At 37.4% G+C, this 21,665-nt stretch overlaps 1 protein-coding gene across 5 annotated transcripts in view; it reads right to left on the bottom strand.

Moving 5' to 3' along the window:
* ARHGAP21 (Rho GTPase activating protein 21) overlaps positions 1 to 21,665 on the bottom strand; it is a 96,297-nt gene that overhangs the window by 7,300 nt on the left and 67,332 nt on the right. For 2 of the 5 annotated variants that reach the window (XM_015853293.2, XM_015853291.2), the window contains exons 7-19: positions 17,952 to 19,899; positions 7,233 to 7,391; positions 6,977 to 7,079; positions 6,854 to 6,890; positions 6,086 to 6,211; positions 5,041 to 5,325; positions 4,024 to 4,088; positions 3,792 to 3,940; positions 2,820 to 2,962; positions 2,528 to 2,683; positions 2,344 to 2,422; positions 1,327 to 1,400; positions 1,131 to 1,220 (exon numbers count right to left, since the gene is read on the bottom strand). In XM_015853293.2, the coding sequence (XP_015708779.1) occupies positions 1,131 to 1,220; positions 1,327 to 1,400; positions 2,344 to 2,422; positions 2,528 to 2,683; positions 2,820 to 2,962; positions 3,792 to 3,940; positions 4,024 to 4,088; positions 5,041 to 5,325; positions 6,086 to 6,211; positions 6,854 to 6,890; positions 6,977 to 7,079; positions 7,233 to 7,391; positions 17,952 to 19,899 (3,414 nt within the window). Of the gene's footprint in view, positions 1 to 1,130; positions 1,221 to 1,326; positions 1,401 to 2,343; positions 2,423 to 2,527; positions 2,684 to 2,819; positions 2,963 to 3,791; positions 3,941 to 4,023; positions 4,089 to 5,040; positions 5,326 to 6,085; positions 6,212 to 6,853; positions 6,891 to 6,976; positions 7,080 to 7,232; positions 7,392 to 17,951; positions 19,900 to 21,389; positions 21,420 to 21,665 lie in introns of all 5 variants that reach the window. The other 3 variants (XM_015853295.2, XM_015853292.2, XM_015853294.2) reach the window with 3 other exon arrangements.

Genomic DNA, 21,665 nt, shown 5'->3' with positions numbered 1-21,665 from the left:
TTATGCAGTACAATGAAACATAAAATGATAAACGTTTGCTTTGGACTTACTGGCATTCACTACTCTCTTAAAACGTTAACTTTAATTACACTAAAGGTTCTGGATTTTGTTCATCTATAACCTTAATGATTCTGCAATTTCTATTCTGATCTAAAGTTGACCATAGTTCATCTTTTTCACGGTGTTTTGGTTTTTTACTGTATTCCCCTGCAACAAGGCATCATGCCATCTGCCCTGATGTGAGCACCTACAAGCACACCCATATTGCACAGCTTTGCATTCATCTATGCCTCCCTGAAAAAAAAAGGATACTGTTATTTGCACTTACAGTCGGATTATAGCATATAGAGAAGCACTAAACAAAAGCCAACGTCCCCAAGCAGTGGAAATGACAAAAGATGTTAATTAGAAGATTGCTACCCTACACATCATGCTTTTTTCCCCCCTCTTAAAACCACTGAAAGTATTTAAAAGGTCAAACATTTGAGTTATTATAGCAAATCCTAGTCTTCAATTGATTTCAGTGTCCAGGAATGTAGGTTTCACACAAAGCTGATGCAGCCAAGCCTTTGTCAACTGGCTCATTTAGGTCATAGGCATTCACTTAAGATTTGCCCCTAACTTTTTACTCTGAAAGATTCCAAAATCTAATAAAAATCTAATAAAAGTAAGGACTGATCTTGTATTTTATGGGAGTCTGAGCTGTAAAAACGTTCTTGTTTTACAAGAGAGTGCTATAAGAGACCCACTTTCATGCTATCTTCAAAGCCAACTATGCATGTCTAGGCTTTATATTGAGAATATGTGGCATATTAATTGTCAGTTTAAACCAGCTGCCAGACACTCCTACTGGTGTCTAAGTGGATTATATGAAGTTTACTGAGTTGGGATAAATCTAGAATGCAAACAGTTACTCACAGAACAACTAGCACCAGTCTGAATAAGCTTAATACACAATAAACATGAATACTTTAACGGATGTAATCCAAAAATCTTCCAACATAACAGAGGTTTTTAGCTCGTCTAAAATAAGAAGCTACAGACTTAGTCAACAGAAATAATCATGCACTAAAACCTGCCCTTAATGAAAGGGATCAAAGCAAAACACGTTATGCTATTGTTTCTGTTACCTTGTTCTTTTCAGAGTTCTCTGCTACTGTCTTGAGATGTGCAGAAAGAAACTTGAGAGTCTCATAATGATGTTCAGGCAAATCATGAATCTGAAAGAAACAATCACTGCTCAGAACATTAAATGTTTAATGCTTATTTTGTAGTATACCTACAAGGGTATACCTATACTACACAAGACGCCTGATTTCAGCTTACCAGTCTCTTCAGCGTTTTCAAACGTTCAACTGGATCTTCTTTTCTATTGGCATCTATAAAATCTGCATATTTGTCTGTTAAAAAAGCAGAAATTGATCACAAAGCTAAGACTTTTGGAAACTGTAAGTATGGGTACATACTGCATACAGAAACAGTAAGGTAAGCGTGAAGAAAATAAACAGCCTTCATAGACCATTTTAACAGTGAAATTGCAAGTGTCAGTGATTTTTGTTTCATGTTAAAATCTAAGATTTTCATGCTTGCATTTCTTAAAATCTCTGTGAGAAAAATACATTCCAACTCCAAAACCTGATCTCTTTAGTGTGCAGGGTGGTTTTAACAGAGTGAAGCTCATCCGCTGCACTCCCTGTGTTCAACCCCTGCAATCTCCCCAAATCTAAAAACATGACACTCAAATTTGTGGTAGTAGAGGAACGTGTTCAGAATCTCCCCTGAAAATTTTATTTTGTTTGGTTTATTTAAGTTTTGTAAGTACAAAAACCAATCGTGCAGAGGTAACATGGCATAAAAAAATTTCCCAAAGTCAAGTTTTGCTTTTGCTCTCTGTTTGTTACTATTTCTAGTGGAAATCTTTCAAGATCTAACTTGTAAAGATCTGTTTATTACCACCAAATCAGAGTTAATACCAAATTCTTGCTGCCTTTCAACCCCCTGCAATTATTCCAGAAATAGCAACAGAATAAAAGTAAAAAATAAGATTTGGATGGGTTTTTTTGTTTGTTTAGTATGCTGAAGTAAATAGAATATTAACATGGATACACTGAAATATTTTGGCACAATATTTGAACACTGTAATTATTGTACAATTAGACAAATTCTATTTACTGCTCTTGTTCTTAAGAACGAGACTACCACCGTGACTCCCTGTTCTTTAAGGAAGTAAAAGAATTTATTGCAGAACTGGTTTCACTGCACTTTCTCTCAAATCATCTGAAAGTTTCCAGACAACTGCTCAACAGTAGCTCATAAAGAAAAAAACTGAGGTAAACAACTCACCATTGGTGAAAAGGGGTTCTGGGAGCTTTCTGAAGAAGGACTTGAGCAAACTGCTTATGACATTCAAGTCTCGCCATTTCTAAACATTTAGAAGAAAAAGAGATATAGTCTTTGTATTTCTATAATCATAGCACAACTCAAAGCTTTCAGAAGTTCAAAGTGAAAACACTGAATGGAGACTTACATCATCATGAACATCTATGTCCGTCATTCCTTTGTTGAGCTCCTCTTGCATACTTGAGATGGCAGCATTATTTCCAGGCACTCTGTAAATACCTGTGTACTCAAGACCTCTTTCTTCAACTAGCTTGCAGCATATGTCAACAATCAGTGGGATATACTGAAGAAAAAAACATTTTATATGTATATATATGTATGTATTTATATATACACACACACACATTCTTAAAGTATACATGAAAAAGCACTAAAAAGCATTTAAAATCACACTGGAAAGAAAAACTGCTCTTTCATACTTTGTTGGTATGTGCTGGGGGACAGTCATCCAGTCTGACACCAAATGTTCCTACTGCAGATGGCTTCTTTTCAAATGTCTTCCTCATAATGCTTGGAATGCCTTTTCTCCAAGTCCCTTTGTCTTTAGGTGGGCTTGTCTCATCTTTTTGTTGTTAGCATTATGTAAGTAAGAAAGCAAAGAAGACACATAAAGGCATTTAAGTCACAAAAGATACCACAAATCCAGGTAACATTTACAAAAAAGAAAATAGTGTGTCACTATCCTTTCCTGTTTTTCACCTTTTTTCTTAGCCTCCCTTCCCACAACAACTCGCTGATACATATGAATATACCCATACTCAGAAAAAGGAAGCAGGTGGATGATACGGTGGAATTTTATCATTCCAAGACTAAATATACGAAGATTACATTAAAAAAATAAAATTCACAACATTCCCTAAAGATTACATGGCTACTGAGTAACGGTGACATATAAAAGTTATGAAATTAATATAGGCACACTAATATTTGACATTGTGCAGACCTACTTTCAGTAATTAGGAGGTTTCAGGTGCTCCAAATCAGTCCCAAAAGGGACTCAAACACTTTATAATATTATTTATACAAAATCAGATTAGAAGTTCAATTGAACTCTTTACTTCCATTATACAACTCATGTAACAAATTACAATTCCCATTCACCCTGCACTGCAAGTTTTCTGATACAACAGTACTTCTTACTTGACTATCTCTGGAAATAATATTTCAGTAGGCTTATAATTTACTTAACATCTGCTATTTACCTACACATCTGCATCACAGAATGAGTAAGGGAATGTTTGTTAGAAATATATGCAGCTGCAGCTACAGTCACTAGCTCATATTTGGTTTACACATGTAGATTCTTGCGTTTGAGGAACTTGAATAAAGCACCTCAATAGCTCTAAGAAACTAAAGAAATTATTATTAAAAAAAAAAAGAAACATGCAAACCTTTAGTGAGAAGCTTCCTTTCTGACTCATCCTTGGGAGAATGTGGACTCTGCGTCCTCTGATCTGCTTTAGTTCCAAGCAGAGTCTGCCTGATACTTAGGCTCTGACGAGGTGTTTTGGGAGATGGCTCTGTTTTGCTGCTTGAAGAACTGAAGCAAGATACATTACTTCAGTAAAAAGAATCTAGATAATCATACATACAAAAGCTACTGTCAGCATGTAATTTACCTACCTCATCATCGTGCTGTATTCTTTAATTCTTCTGCTAATTAGGTCTCTGCTAGTGACACCAGTGTCCTATAAAATGAATTGAGATCTACTTTATCATCTTACAAAATACAACCAACAGTTTTACTTTAAGAAAACATTACCTCCTCCCATCTACAGAACACATATGAAAAACAACACTTCAGTACATCTAAAAATCTAGTAGGCAGTTCTTGGGAGCAATAAACACAGAACACTCGAAAACCATGGGGAAAACTCAAGTGAGTAATTACACATTAGATACTACTATTTCCAAAGCAGTAGGTATGTGACTAAATCATGTTAAACTGGAATTTACTTCCAGTAGAAAACATGCAAATCAACAAAACCTGCTCTGGAAAGAATCAAATCTTATATACACAGAGTAGTCATACAGTTAGTACCACGCACAGAACTGAAATTGCCCTGAATTCAAAACATGCTTTTATCCACTTAATGACACACACATTATATACGTATTTTGGTAATTATTTCAGAACTAAACAGATATGTATGCCCACAGACATGAAAATGTTCTTCATCACTGAAATGAAAATGCACCGAAGATCATTTTGGGACAGATATGTTGTACTTAACAGCATATTCTTGCTTTGCATTTCACATTAACATTCAACTCATAAAAAACACCAAAGTTTAATTAAAGAAATGAACATCCTAACTACCGAGAAACTTATCACACCATGAACATGCTACTTTATAATGCAAGGCCTGGTTCTATACTACAATTACTTTTGACTGATACATTAGGGATTTTTATTATCTTAATATAAAGTTTATCTACAGTCAAGTCAGCAATTACATTAATTCATTTATTTCAAAATACTGATAATCAGAATATAATCATGCTTTAATAAAAAAACAAACTCAGTTTACTTACCAAACTACCTTACCTGTCACATTTTCTCGTGTGCTCCTGCATACATTTTGATCGATGGTTTGATTACAAATTTTGCTGTAGTATTAAAAATAATGTAACAATTACCTCATCATTTAAGTTGCTGTTTTCTTGTATTGCTTTAATCCATGCTAACATATTATCTCTGTCCTCCGCTTGAAACAGATATTCGCAGTCTGATGTGGTGAGTCTGAATACATTTTTCCTCTTGGTTTCACAGTATGAAATGTCTATTAAACAAGCATTGATGCTTATAGGTTGCTCTTCTTCTGATGGGGTCATTTGCTCCTTTTTATCCTTGTACAAATAAAGTGAATGACCTCGAAGAACAACATATAACTGTTTCCATGGCCGAATGCTCCCACCAACTCGCTGAAAAATATAAACCAGTATGTAAGTTTTCTTTATTTGCTACCATTAATCTGGGTTAAGATAAGCTACCTCCAGAAGCTTTACAAACTCTCTATAGTCGACTTAAGAACTATCAGCAGAAAGCTTTCACAAAAGTGGGACTCATTAACTGCTGTCAGAAAACAGAACTTATAAAGCCTGTCCTCCCTGATTACCCATTGAGAGTTCAACTGACAGTAACAATGCAACCAGAATTTCACAGATGCCTTAAAATAAACATAGCAAAAAAAAAATTTAGCAGATTCTTGCCCAGTCTTTATTCATTTATTCAAGTCAGACTCACATTTACATAACAATGCAATTCCACATTCCCACTTCTTCTTAAGTGTTATCCCATACACATGCAGGAAGTTAATGTGAACTCAGCTCCACAATGTTCATGAATATTATTGCTTCTCATTATTAGCAAAGAGAAAGAAGGCTACAAGCTTAATTTATCTCAGGATGGATTTTTCTACCTGCCTTGTTTGAAAACAGTTAATTTCACAGAAATGAAATACTTTCAAAAGTAGTCTCTAAAGGAAACTAAGAAACTCATTATGATAAATCTTCTAACAAACAGTTCTAAAACTGTCATAGTCATTGATGTTCATATCTCAAAAAATGCTACTATAAAAGAATAACAAGAAAGCTTCAAGTTTCTTACCACAGTTCTCTGCCAGTTTTAAGTATTTTCACCAGGTTAAAAAATAGAATGAAAAAATAAAACCACGAAAGGTACCTTTCCTTTGTCTGTAACAAGCTGACGAAAATGGAGCCACCCTTCTTTGGAGGCATCACCAAAGACCTCTGAAGAAGAATCTTTTCGAGAACCAGAATCTTCGGAAGATTTCTGACTGTCTGTGACCTAAAGAGAACATCACAGAAGGAAATTCACATTGCACTTCTAGACCCTTTTTTTTATGATTTCTATATGCAAGATCACATCTATCAGTGTTCAAGAGCCATTTAAATAAAAGCTTTAATAACACGATTCAACTTCTAGTAAGCCCTGAGTGGCTGAATAGTTGGACTCAACCATTGCAGGTCCCTTCCAATTGAGTATTCTGTCCCTCACTTTAAAAGCTGATATCTTATTCAGGAAAATGTCCCTAAGAATATTCCCCTGGAAAATATGATGTCTAAAGTTTCCATAGGATAGTACAAGAATAATGATCTTGCCCATCTCCAGAATGGGACACACCCCAGACTCTTGTTATTAAGCTTTTACTGGAGGCAGCACAGATATGCTTCATTTACAGAGGCTGAGGAAAAAGAAAATCATGAATCAAGTGGGGAGCCTACAAAACAACAGACCGTCTTTCACGCACAGCACACAGTAACATTTAATGTTTAAAATCAATACAAAGTAAGAATGATTTGATGGATAGCAATAGTAATCATGTTCATGTGTCTTCAACGCATCATTCTGTATAAATCAGTTGTATAATTCATGAAATTTGCTGCAGTAATGTTTACTATTTTTAAGAGTTGTTAAATATTTACTTACCTTGATCCCCTTTAAGCTCGATACATGCTTAATGGACCTGTTGGGACAAAAACAGAAATTCAAATGAGGTTTTACAAGCTTAAAAAAAATTTCCAAATCAACTGACATTTTTCATGAACTTACGATTTTTCCTCATCTCTATAGTCATCCAGTCCTTCATCGTATGACTTCGATCTCTCTGGTTTTGTGGCAGGCTGGCTATCCAGGACACTGGGCCGAATGGATTCTATAAGGAAGTAGAAGTATTTTAAAATGGTAGGAAACTGACTCATGTTTTACAGCTTATGTCAAGCAGTAAAGAGGTTACGATTTTCACACCTGATCTCCAGAGAGTTAAAAGCAAAAAGTAGCATGGAAAGAAAATCAAATCACCACTCACCATGATCATGAGAAAGCTGTCGCCGAATTAAAGGGATTGGAGATGTAGGACTGGGAGGAACAGTTGTTATAGCAGGTGCTTGAGAAGCAGATGCAGAAATAACAGCAGAAGCAGGAATGTGTGCAATATCATGGTCAATACTAGGACTAGTCGGTTCATCTACAAAGGTAATATGTCATAAATTAACAATAAATGCATTAATCAAACGCTCAAACTAAACGGCTGTCTGAACATGTCATTGCTGGGATATTATATTAAGTGCCTTAAACACAAAGTCTTTCATACAAACATCGAGAGTCCAATTAATGCATACTGTTAAATGTTTGTTTTTTTTTCTTTTTTTAAACGTGAAAATCTGCTTCATTTTGTAAGGATGTTAAATCATACATTAGGGATAAGGGCAAAGAAAATCATGATCATTATGCGATTATACGAGAGAATCAAACAGAAATTCTGCGCTAATCTTTTGTAACATGATTTTCAAGTAGACTGGTTTTGTTTGTTTGCATGCATATGAAAAACATCATACATCTGTAATTGTAAACTCAAGAGACAACTAAGTACTGCTTCCTAAAATAAAACACAAGCATTCCAACTACCAGAAGCTATTTGGTTTAAATCAGTGATCCAACAACACAGCCAACTTGCAAACAAAAAATATTTGAAATATTATTAGCATTGAGAGTACCAATCCTCCCATCCTCCACACATTCATATAAATAAGCAAGTATTCATGTTATCAAAGATGGCACCTCTACATACCAATTATTTCTTCCACTAATTGCTCATACAAACGATTGCATGCCGTACATGCCCAGCACCTCACAGTCTCAACTGCCACACGAGTCATCGTGAAAGAGTCCAAAAAGCTTTAAGTATTTCTACTGTTTAACATGCATCTGGAAAGACATCAGAAGCTGAAAGACGCCTATTCGAACACTCTGAGAAGAGAGCTGTAACATCTTCTAGCACACCTCGGTAGTGCGACAGAAATAACTGTACTTCATACTTTGGAAGAAGAGGAGGGGTGGAGAGAAGCAAGTCACGAGCAGGGGCTGGACTGCACTGCCATAATGAATATGAATGTATCCTAGGTGCTAAGAACTGCAATATGCAGAGCTTCTGAAAAGCCCATTGAAATCAAGGGACACTTGCAAACAGAGGTTTATTCTTTGCCTTGTGCCAACACAACTGCGTAAGCTGCATTGTGCTGTTCTAACGGTCACTAGCTGTTCTGTTAAAGGCAGCGCACAAAATCTGGCAAAGTAAGTTTAAAACAAGATGACAAATATTAAAGTACAGAAAGATTCAGCCATGAGAGCCCTACTTTGCATGGAATGGTTAAATACAGTAATTTTAAAGATTTTTATTTGTTATTTTCTAGAGCATAACCCTCCACCCCTAAGCCAGCTGTGAAATAGGAACATGAATAAAAAGGAAAGCAAAAGAATTCACAGCAAATCCATGACATTAAATGGAAATAAGTTCTGAGTTCTGTTTGCATCCAGTGATCAGCTGAAGCATTTACAGACTTCTCTAATGCAGCAGCAAGGAGAGAGAACCTCAGCTGTGCTACCATTTTCCAAACTACAGCAGCTCACTGTCCTACTGTCATCTTTTTCATCTGCTCAGCTTCCCCACAGCAAACCCTGAGAACACACTGATGTTGACTAATGAATATTTCCACTCACTGAACAATTTTTCAGATGAATTACTTCAGAGAACATAAACTGCGAGTGCTCAGCTGCAACTCAGTTCTGTTACAGACTCATCTCAAACCATCACAGGCTCTACTTCAGAAAGTTAAAGACGTTACCACTTGAAACAAACCCACAGGATGTGTGAATGCAGGAGCTCAGGCAACACTACACAGCAGTCCACAGCAAAGCTACTTAAACACAAGATTCTGTCTGTGGAACAGCAGTCCAAGTGCTTGAAAAATTCTTTACATTTCAGCAAATGTGATATTTGACTCTTCAGAGGTACTTCCTTTAAGTTCTGAAAGCCCTGTGTCAGAATTTGTAAAGCCTTCTGTATGAAACAACAAAGAAAAATGAATCTTTCAAATACATATGTTCAAATATTTGTACCAGTGAGAACCCAATTCGTCCAGCAATGCTGATGTTGTGGCGTATTACAAAAACACATACAGAGCACACCTCTGCTTTCAGTGGGAGAGAGGAGAATATTACAGGGTTACAAGACCTATGGTAGAATTCTGTGTCATAATATCTGTATGCTTCTGTAATTGATGTCTCTTACTGTATTATGTGTTATTGCTTAACACAGTGTGTTGGTTATTACTTTACTCCTTTATTCTAACAGTGAAGTGGGTGCCACCTGATGAGACCTGCTGCTGTTTCTGGATGAGAATGCTGCATCTTGGAGACAGAGCACGTACTCCAGCAGTGCGTGGCCATGGCCCTGAGGTGAGTTCAGAACTGAGACTGTGGGCATCCCTCTTATCTCAAAAGCCTGTGCTATGGATGCCCTAAATGCACAGCTTCACACTAGATGGAGATCAGAGCCCTGGCTTTCATCTGCAAAAGGAGCAGCAACAGCCAGCATGGATGCACGTTTAGCACAGTGCAGCTCTCCCAGCAGGTCTGGACAGGGATGCTGCAAGAAGCTCATCCTGCCTTTAAGCAGCATACAGATGAGAAACAGAATCCTACTCTGGGACCACTGTTACCCTCTGCCTATAGGCAAAGATCAGCACAAATCATCCCTGATGAGCAGATCTGAATGCGGTCCTAAATGGAACAGACACCACTTGCATGGAGAAAAGCATTTTCTTGCTATCACACTCAAACTACTTCCCTGTTAAGCTACATAACAGGGAATACCATGTAATTAATTTTCATTTTTCCAACAGGTCATGAGTGGCTTTTGCAATATACTAAACAGATTTATAGCATAGAAATTTACAGCAATTTTCTTGAATTACCAATATATAGTAAAATCAACTACCTATAACATCATTCCTCAGACCAATGCACTTCAGCATCAATATATACAAGGATACTTCAAGAATGACTCGAGATCATTTCTACACAGGTTGCAACTCTTCACTCCATTTCTTAAGTGAACAGAGAACGAAATTCCACTCTAATATCACAAAGTCAGGATAATAAATCACCACAGTTACTTAGAGAAGACTAAGAGCAGTAACACATTCTTTAATGCTTTAATGTCTGTATGTAGAAGTGTTTAATGTAATGTACTGCCTTTGTTAAAAAACATGCATACTAATTTGCCAGTTCTTTACATCAGAATTCCTATTTTCCAGTCTAGAGAGGAAATAAACAAAAAAATTCTCCTTCAAGTTTTTCCAAGACCAAAAATGGTCTCAAAAATATAAGAACTTTATTTCAAGCTTGACAAGTTATATATGATACTAATAATTTAATAATACAACAAAGAATGTTTCTGAGACATGCAGTCAGACACCTCAATACAGGTACCTTCCTGCTTCAAACTGCCAGTTTTCATTCTTGTATGCAGCTAAAATCCACAAACTGATGGTGACAATTTGGTTAGTTACAATAAAAAGAAAGATAGAATTGAACTTCACAACATGATAACTGCAAAGCAGAAAACACAGCTAAATGTAATACTCCGTTTGCCATCAGTGATTTGAAAAATTTGTTCTACCTGCTTCCCAAGGGAAGGACAGATACTACTTCTATACACAGCAATGCAAGTATGCACCTGGTGAGCAGCTACAGCCAGCCTTCATGGAGAGCCTTCCAGTGTGAGAACATTTATAGGAGGTAAGACAGTGAGGATTTCTTAAAAAAAGAGAAAGCTCCAAGCACAGTTAGCTTGTGTTAGCTGATTTGCTAACTGAAACAAAGAAATGTGTGCACAAAAACACATTTCTGCTGTTATGCACTTGGAGATTACGGACCTACAAAGGGAGGGCATCCATACATCATGTAAATTATCCAAGATAAAAATATGTGTAATATTCTGGATCTTCAATGACACAAACCTAACTTTACATAGAGTGAATTCATTATCTATAGCAGCAGAACTGCTGATCTCCAAATGGAGGCCTATGCAGGTGAACAAGTGTGACAGAGGATGCACCACCCCTGCCCTGTGGATGAGGTCACCTCAAGTTTCTTGGTTGGTGACTGGGGAAAAAAAAGTCACTTCCAAAGCTAAAAATCAGCTTTCATATTCAGCGCCCTTTGGACCTGGCAATGTTGCAGTCAGCATCTCAACAGCTCAGAAGGTTTTAAGAAGGAACTGCATTACTTACTAAGTGTGCACAACATTATCATTTTAAACACTAATTAGAGATTTCAGTTTCAACAGACAACGTAAGTATATGGCTATAGACTGTAATTCCACATGTAAAAAAATTTACAAAGACTATTAACTTTTTTTTTTTTTTTTAACGATTTCAACCATTAAAGCCTATTTACTGAGAAGCATACACTTACAAATAGCTTTAAATTGCTTTTCATGTCAAGTACTTTAAGATAACGTGCTCCCATGCACAAAACCACTTGGGACACCATACTCCAAACTGCATACGCAGAAGAAGATGCAGTATTCTAGTATCATAGGTTTTCTGAAAACCATACTGAAATCTTGGATTAGGTATGTGTTTAAAGTGCTTCTATGCAGTACTTCATGCAATTTTCATACTCAATCTTGTGGAATTTTAACCGATAGCTCTCTGTCAACACCTCAGCCTTCTGCAGGAGACTGAAGGGCAAGGTTGCACATACTGATTTCTATCTCCAAAGCAAAGGGCTAAAACTGTCAAAAATAAAAGCATTATTTTCATTCAAGAAAGGCAGAGAATTGAGAAAGGGACAGAGGTTGAAAAGAAAATGCACCCATGAGAAGAGTGAAGAAAGAAGACAAACAACACATCAAATAGAGAGGATGTTCATTAACACACAGGCAAGGAAGTTCAGAAAGGTACCTCAGAGGCCTTTCTTCCAAGAAACCTAGGAAGCAGATGAATTTAAGCAGAACACCGACACTGATACTAATATTGATCTACCTATTCACAGACTTAATTTTCCTTAGAAGTCTGTCAGGAAGGCAGTCAAATGAAAGGACTATGTACATAATTTCATCTGCATAGTAAGAAGGCCAGAAAATCAACAAAATAAAAACATTTCACTCAATCAAAAATGAACTACATTGACCTAACTCTGCTCTCACACTAATAGCACAACAAACTGATATATAACCCACAGAAGTGGCTTTTAATTGCCTATCTTGAAGCATGAGCTGCTGCATCGTCAAGACTTGCTGCCCTTTATATTCTAAAAAGGTTTTGCTGGTTAAGATTCTGTTGTTTGCTGGTTTTTAAGTACTTGCAATGCTGACAGCACTGATTGTCTTTACAAAGAACCACTTCACATATCTACTTTACGTAATTACCCTCGTGTAGCCAAACGAACATACTGGAAACATGTCTGCATGCTGATCACATTCATTTTGGTAAGACACAGAAAAAAGGACTGGAACAAGCCTCCCAAATAATCAAATCCAGCCTTCTGTTAACACACTCATGTAAATAACATATTTATTATAGTGACAGAGCTTCATTAAAACAGAAAAAGGCTTCCCTATATTATTCCTTATGTAAGATCTATGATAATATGTTGTTCATTTCAGTGTTAAGCAAACAAACGCACAGCTATCCATGTCTACACAGCAATAGAAAGCATTACATTCTCTAAAGGGACCGGCTTACACCATCATCCTGCCACATGATCAAAAAACACACAATTCACAATATACATTGTTTTGGTCAAGAACTCTCACCATATTCCTTTATTACCTGTAATTATTAAGTTTTAATGATATATTCAGATTTGTTTTGAAAACCTTAACCATTTACCAAACAAGGCCAGTGCTCCCATTCCAACTAAAACTCTTCTAAAAGTTACAAACTTTTAATTTCAAATTTTAGCGGGTTTTTGAATTAAACAAACATTTTAAGTGGTATTTTCAACACTAACTTGTTATTCTGTGTTTTGGTTGTTTAATTTCAGAATACCACAATGATTCAAAAATTGTTTTTTGCATAAGAGATATGGAAATGTTCAGCCTGGAGCAACAGCAATTTGGCAAGACACACTGTAGGACTCTGAAAAAAAACAGAAGATTGATGCTTACCTTAGAAACACTGGTGACATGTCTAAAGCTGCACCAATGCTATTGTTAAAATAATGAAGCAACAGTCCCTCAAAAATGAACATGTCAGCTCTTGTTTCTATTGCCACTACATTTCTGTTTTCATGGATTAGAATAGTTGGCCAGTTATTTGTATAAAAAACTGAATCACAGCGGCTAAAGATTTTTGTATTCATCTTGACTACTAACAGGTTATGCTAAAATTAAACTTTCCTTAAATCATGCCTATCAACCATCCAAGTTCAGCCAGCATTTGCCCTTAAGTTACTGACACACTATGGGTTGACAAGCAATGACCTCCGCTGTTTAAGTCTGAGGTTTTGAGTTTCTATCAGCTAGATGCATTTCTTACAGTAAAAAAAGAACATGTATATTCTCTCAATTATATCCTAATTACAAGGGGAAAATACTCCAAACCTTTTCTACTCCTACATAACTTTCTTCATAGTGTGTTGCACAAACACACATCAATTCATTTTCTAGCTCCTCACTGCATTCTGTTTGTACTCATATAATCTTCTGAGCCCAAAGTGCCTCCAGAGAAGGGCTTCAAGCTGAGAAGTATGGTACGTATTTAATTTTTTACAAAGGTGAAAAACTCACCACTCTTTCAAGAAGTTCTTGGCATTGAAAAGGTTAAAATCTATACATCTCTGCTTTCGGCACTGCCGAAGCAGAACACCAACATACTAGAAGAGAAGTGACCAAACAATTCAATTAAAGAAAGATATTTAGAACTTGAAAGGTTTCACCCCCTAATCCCAGTAAACATTTGGGAGTGCAAAGAAATCTCATTTGGCTCAGGAATGCTGTAAAGTGCAGGTGGTTGGAGATTGAAAAGGATCAACATGGAGTATGCTGGTATCTGTGTTCCATCAGGCAGGGAGAGGACAGCTTATTTCTATGGTACTTCGGTGTTACCTGGCTCATCTTCTATTGGTTATTCACAAATTAACAGTGAAATGAAATGGCCTGAAAACTTTCTAGGGTAAGACTGTACTAGATATTTTCCAAAATGGGACCACACCTCTGAGGAAAAGTCTGTTAGTACTTATGTGATATTTCTGTACGCTTGAAAAAAAGTCCAGAACAGGAAAAAACTATAAATTTCACTGATCAGAAAAATCTAAAACAATGTTTAACTTAGATCAGAGATCTTAATACATCCTTTAAAAAGTTATTTTAATTTGATAACCCGATACAAAACCTACGCTGAGAAGAACATTCAGGCAACAGCACTGGCCAAAGCATTAAACTCCACTGGTAGCTAAAGACACCATAATCACTTTCTCCACTGCCAGCTGCAAGTCATAGGCATGCATACTAACCACCTAAGAAATGTATTAAAATGCTTTTTTTTCCTGTGTCAACTTCTTCTCTTGTAGTTACAAAAAAGTTAAGTAACAATTTCCATCCAAAAGGTGATTGACACATTGAAAATTACATATGGATCAGAAATGTACCATCTGTTTCCTATCAGAGAAATTGCATCTAAGCTGTAAGTCTGAAAAACATACATTGAACACTGTAACTGCTAAAATAATCACTGTCAGAGATGGTGATATTTTTACTGGTCCAGAGAACAGACAAGTTTCTGGTTAAAGGGAATAACCTATCATTAGACTAATTGCTATAGCTTGAAACAATAAGATAACATTTCAATAACAGAGCCCTTCTTTGGACCTGGAATAGAAACAGCAGCTTTCAAATCTAAACACAATAGGCTGTATTTAGTAGCACACTGGAAGTACTGAAGCTCACAGTGCTGGGATGTGTTTTTCTGTAAAACCAGCAACTTTTTCATTCCCCAAGAACACACACTTGCCTAAAGAATTTCAGCATGCAATACGTTGTTTAATTTTTTCAGATCCACTTCTCTTACAAAAGACATTACTACATCTACCTCCAAACCTTGCTCTGAACAGCAGGTATCTCGTTACCATTAGCAAACCCACAACTCAACTCAATCTACAGCACTTTGTGAATGGACTAGTGTCAAAAGGCAGTTCTCCAACACACTGCCATAATCTCAGCAAGAAGCTGCCAGAAGTAAGCGTGATGGAAAGTCTGCTCAGCTTTCTGTGTGCAGTGCAAGGAATCTTGGTACACAGAAAGAGATGCTCGCAAATCACCCTGTTATTGGGCTTGGTTGGTCACAAAACATGGACGCAGAAGCCAACAAAATGATCCTGGCTCAGTTTCCTACCAAATTATGATCCAGTCATATCCACTTCTTTTAATGCAGCTACCAACAGCAAGGTAAACCACAGAATGACTTGGTTGGAAGGGACCTTTTATCTTCATTCAAATTATCATCCTCTAAACTGCCAGACAGAAGTAGAAAAAAAATCCCAACAATTTTCCTTCAAAGGAGTTAAAAAATCTTTTAACTGAGTTTCAAAGTAGATCTAGCGTTTCATCTGTCTGATAAGAGGCAGTTAAGCTTATAAGTGTAACTGTAATTAGGCATAATGATAGCGGAACAAGCAAGTTTAGAATCAGGCACATTAATTCTATCTTCCTAAGACACCCAGCTTTAACAGCATTTGACGCTCTTCCTTATTCAGGGAGAGCTGTTCCATCGTGAGTGTGCTGGAACTGCAGTGGAAGTTTCCCACAGCTCCACTACCAGCACAAGCATTTCCCACTGAGGAAGGCAGTGTTGTGTGCTGCTGTGACGCACTGTACTGGTGTTCTAGCAGCACCACTTCGCATTTCTGTACAGCCCAGGAGGTTCAGATCAAGAGACAAGGGAGCACAGCACATTCACATCCACAAAGCTTCATGTGGTATTAGGCCAAAAGATTGTGATGGAGAGTTACAACTTCTTGTCTTCTGAGTTGGTCAGCTACTACTAGAATGAAGCACAACAGCCATGTTGAAAGCTCCTTTGAACTTTCATCATTTCCTCTAAAATCTGGAAGTAAGCCACACGACTAAGAACTCATGGCACATCTTCATTTAAATCTTTTCAACACATTCTCCTATCATAAAAGGTATCGATCTGACTTCTACACAACATTTAGATTATATAGAGTCAGAAAACTCCCAGCAAGCACTCTTAAGTGAGTGCAAACAGCACACACAACTTAATCAAACATCTAACACTGACTTTAGGCATAAAATTGTAGAAAACATGTGCAAAGACTGGCTACACGCCTAACAGACCTGTGCTAATGCAGGAAGAAAGATAAATGGAGTCTCAAGAAGAGTCCAAAGTAATGACGTATCCAATACTAATGTTTTCTTTTTAAAGGATCTACAAACCTCTCAATCAACAAGGAAAAAATACATGAAAACCATCTGCTAGCTCTTAAGGAAAGCATTTTTGTTAATGGTTAATATTCTGTCAGAAGAATGGAATACTGCATCTTGTTTCATAATCTCCTTCAATTATTTCTGTCATTTTGCTCAATCTAGTAGCAGATAGCATAGATAAATATGGGGAAAAAGTCATTCCACAGATGTGTATTAGAAGACATCTGTGCTAAAGCAAGAAAGCTTTAATTCCCTTTAACAGCTCTCAGTACTTTTCGATGGTTTTATGGATTAGGTTTTCGCTTACATAACTTTGACAATCAAAATTCAGTATTTTTTTAAATAGTTGTTATACGAAACTCAGTATAATATATATATATCAGTGCAAATATAAATCAGCTTGTGTGGAAAATGGTCTGCAGAGACTTGGACTCCAAAGAATGAAACCAGTCACAACCAAAAATGCCAGAAGACAGTCAGAACTGAAGTAGAACAGAACCTCACTCTGTCACCGAAACTCTCTTCTGCAGGTGATTCCACATCCTCACACATCTTACACCTTTTCCCTGATTGTTTTTTGCTACTACTTAAAATCCTTCCATAGGCTAAAGATCATTTGGAAGAAAAAAGAAAAGTGCTCAGACTGTACGACTCAAGATCTACAGAATTCTAACACTTTTTATATCACAGCCCACAGATGAATTGTCACATCTTCTGCCCCCATAAATGTTTTAATTCATAACCTTATTAGCTTGCTTACTTGCACATCCACCTCATTTTACTGCTATCCTTTCACCTGAAACAGCCTTCATTTCTGCAAAGCCTCATCTGTTTCAGAAAGCTTTCTCCTTACCTATCCAGTTGTCTTAAAACCAATTTTGTTCCCCATAGATTGCCATTACATCCCTATTCTCCTTTTACTGGATTCTATGTTTTATACTGTAAAGATGTTTCAAAAGGCACTGTAACTGCTAGGTGTCCACACAAATAACATCAGAGCATTAAGTGGAGTGATCACCAGACAGTTACATAACAGAGACTTCTCCAGGGGGCTGAGGAACATTCTAGAAAAATTAAATCACTGTAGACTTTTTAATACTACTCCTGGATTCTAAACAAGAGTATTTTTTTCTCTATTGAAAACTGCTTCCAGCTTTTACCACACTAATATTATTTGAAATAAGAGCCCTCAACCCCATGATTCTCAAGAACAGAAGTCAGCTACCTGGCATGGAGCTCTCCATCTTCTTTAACATAGGAAAGCACAATGTATACTGTAACAGTTCAACTCACCAATAAATGGAATAGAAGCCAAGGAATCACCAGGCGGGGTGGAACCTGATGCTTTCCTTTCTTCTATTCGCTTTATGTGGACTTCTCTCCGAGCATCATTAGGTAACCAACAGGTGGTGTCCGAGGCTGCCTCTTGGTCATTGACCGCAAGGATGTAGGACTGATGCCTCAAAGGCTGGGGAGTTTGGTGGCCAGAAGGTGATTTGTCCCGCATGACAACTGCATCTTTGTCATTCCCTTGAGCATCTGTCTGCAGAATTTCAGGCTCATGGGCATTTTCTCTTTCAAAATCATGACTCTTTTTTCTGATGGAAACACCTGTGTTATCAGAGGTAGCTGAACTCTCACTTGTTTGTTGAACAAGTTTAGTAGAAGTTGGAGACAAAGAGGAGGGTTGCACGGTTTTGCCCGTTTCTGTTCTGTGATCCAGGGCACCTTCTCCTCGGATCCTTGACTGTTGGTTTAGCAGGCCGCTCTGATGCGAGTGATTAACAGTTCTTTGGTCTTTGCTGGCAACAGCATCCAAGCTCTGGTTAAGGGGAAACGACGGTTTTGCTGCATAGGAGGAGTTCTTCAATGAGCTACTTTTAGAACTTCTGGCTGCTGTGAGAGATGACCTTTCTTGTGAAACAGCCGTAGGTTTTGAAATTCCCCCAGGAGTTTGCAGCTCTCGAGAAGGCTGCAACATTCTTATATCTGGTGGAACTTTCTGAAAATGAGAACCAGGCAGAGAAGCTCTACTACCTACTCTCCTGCTTTCTGAAATATAACCACTTGGAGCCATAGGAAAATTCTGACCTCTAAGGGACATATGAAACGCATGCTGTCTAGGTCTCTCATAAATACCTCGCCGATCGTCTTGTTCAGAAAACCCTGTCCACTTGTAAGTCTTTCTCCTGTCTCCATTTGTGTCTGCTATCAGATTCTCAGAATGAAAATTTTCTACCATTTCACCCTGTTTGCTGAGATAATCCCATGACCGAGCCCTGTGATTCCTAGAACTGATTGAAGGCGACGTTAACGTATCTTGTGAAGCACTTCGTGGCCACTCTTTCATCAGCACAGGATCTTCAAGTCGCTCCTGGGATACACTTCGCTGCCGGATCTGTGCAGACTGTGGAACCCTGTCATGAGAGGTGCTCCTGCGTCGTACCTGTGAAGCAGTGCGACTTGGCACCACTTGATTATAATCAGTTGTATTCTGAGAAGCTGCTCTTAAACTATCTAATCTTTCCTGTATCGTTCGGGAGCCATACATGTGCATGCGCCTGTTATCAACATATTCTTTGTAGGTTTTATAGTTCTTCCAGTCTATGTGCTGGTGTGAGGATGGAGAGCTGTAATGATTTGTAGAGACAGAGGGAGAGTCTGTGGCTTGAACAGAAGGCCTAGTGCTTGGGATTCCTTCTGGACATACTACATAATTTGAAGCCTTAATCACTGTTCCATTTGGATCACCTGGCCTTGTTAATGGCGTCTGTGGAAGTACAATGGCAGTGGACACTGAAGAAGATGGTGATGTGGTTCGTGCTTTTAGAGTGGTTTGATCTTTTAAGCCATATCTAATTTCCTCTGTCCTGTGTGACGGACCAGCATGATTATTTCTGCAAGATGGCAAATCTACAGCCTTCTCAGAAGGCACAATAACAGTCCTTACAGTTTCATTGCAAACACACACAGCTGTATTTGATTTTGCAATGTCTGTTGGTGACGGAGGCACTTGTATTTCCATTCTGTAAGCCCTCTCTGGCTGTGTCAATGCCCGTACTGGTCTGCTGACTTGCTGTTTCCCCAGTGAGAAATCAGAAGATAGCTTATCACCAGCTTGTGCCACAACAGAAGTGGTAGATGTCAGGCGTGGATAACATATTGGTGGTGGTTCAGGTATGTTGTGGGCATTACCGCTGTAAGCTTCATTGCCTTTCAGGTAGGCATCTTGGGAATACGCCTGTGGACAGAAGATTCAATGAGTATTAAGTAGTAAAGGAGACATAGAAGACCACAAATATGGCATTTGCACAAACTTCAAGAGATGGAACACAAGTTTGAAATCCACAGTACATGTAATTGTAGACAAAACATCAGTTTAAAAAAATTAAGAATAGCATTCCATCCCCTTAGTGAACACAAAACAGGGTAAACAAAATAATTAAAGACATCCCCTCCCCCAGCAATTCAATAGCTGAACTGGTGACCAATGCTAGGAGATATCAAAGGCAGAGATTACTGAGTCAGGTTTGCCAGCAATCCATAAGCAGAAAACATATCATTTTTCTCAACCTTTATTTTTTGCTTTCAATCACGATTCTACTACCATCCTTACCATTTGAGCTCCATATTGCTGGGGACCAGAATTTTACAGCAACTGACAGGTTAAAATGCTGCACAATAAATTCAGCTAGCGCTAGAAAATTCTCTAGTCGTATCATGTATAAAAGAAGTCAATACACTTAGTACATGTGAAAGTATGCACACACACACACACACACTCATCTCTCTAAGATGTCTTCTTCATAAAAGCTACTGTACCTCAACATAAAATAAATAAATTGAAGCAGTAACGATCTTTGTTGAGAGCCAAAACCCTAAAAGTAACCTTATATTTTATGGGAGACAGCCAGTACATGGCACACAAATTTTACTGCAAAAATATGAATAATATGCATCATTTTAAACTTGGAGACACAAACATTAGGAAAACCACACAGTATTAGAACAAACTAAAATTTCAGATGTATTTCCTTAGTGCATTTATTTTTATCTCTGTGTTTTAGAGCCTGACTCCTGAAAAAAAAAATGGTTATATTGAATGTAACATGTTTCAGTAGCCTTGCTTTTGAAAAGCAACATTTACCATTTTGAAATTAAAAACACATACAAAAAAAAGTTAATGAGAAGCATACAGCATTTCTAATTGACAGCCCATTACTTAAAAACTTCAGCATGACTCCGTTCAGTTTAAACATAATGAAATAAAGAGCCAACAGCAGAGCCTGCCAATGCAGTTGAAGATTAAAATGATTTCTCAGGGCTTTCACACATTTAGGTGTGGTATCATATCACAGCATTTGCTTTCCAAATCATAACATGCTCAAATCCAGAATATCAATGTGTCCTGTTTTAATACTACAGATTACAGAAGTCTAAGGGCAGCCATACAATTAATACAGAGCAAAGTACAGAGACGAGTGAGGCATTTAAAACAGTGGTGCAATAAATGTTACACTAAGCATTAGTGAAATATTAAAGCACGCTGAAAGAAAATCAACCAAGTAACAGGCACAAACCACAAATTAAGATATTAGCATTATCAAGAGAATTCAGCTCTATCTATCTCATTTCCAACAAACTTGCCATTTCCTATTCTTGCTTCTCACAAATCACTGAACAAAAACATGCCTTACAGAAAATCAGAAATGGCTACTGTATGCTTCTTACCAGAGCTCTGACATCCTTTGTAAACTGCAGCTGGCAGAAAACAGGAAAACATAGTAAAAGCTGCTTACAGATGTAAAGACAGAATTATGTTTTCATATTGATGTTGGATACAGCAAGCTAAAAATACAAGTACACCGATTTCACTGGAAGGTACCAACAGAGGTAAAGGGCAGTAGAGCATAAAAAATAACTTCCTTCTGAGCGTGTCCATCTCAGGATTGTATCCGCTGCTTGCATTTATCTCCTACCCTTACAGAAAACAAAATACATTTGTGC

Source organism: Coturnix japonica, chromosome 2 (genome assembly GCF_001577835.2).
Source record: "Coturnix japonica isolate 7356 chromosome 2, Coturnix japonica 2.1, whole genome shotgun sequence".
Lineage (NCBI taxonomy): Eukaryota > Metazoa > Chordata > Aves > Galliformes > Phasianidae > Coturnix > Coturnix japonica.
This window is presented reverse-complemented; position numbering and strand designations above follow the sequence as displayed.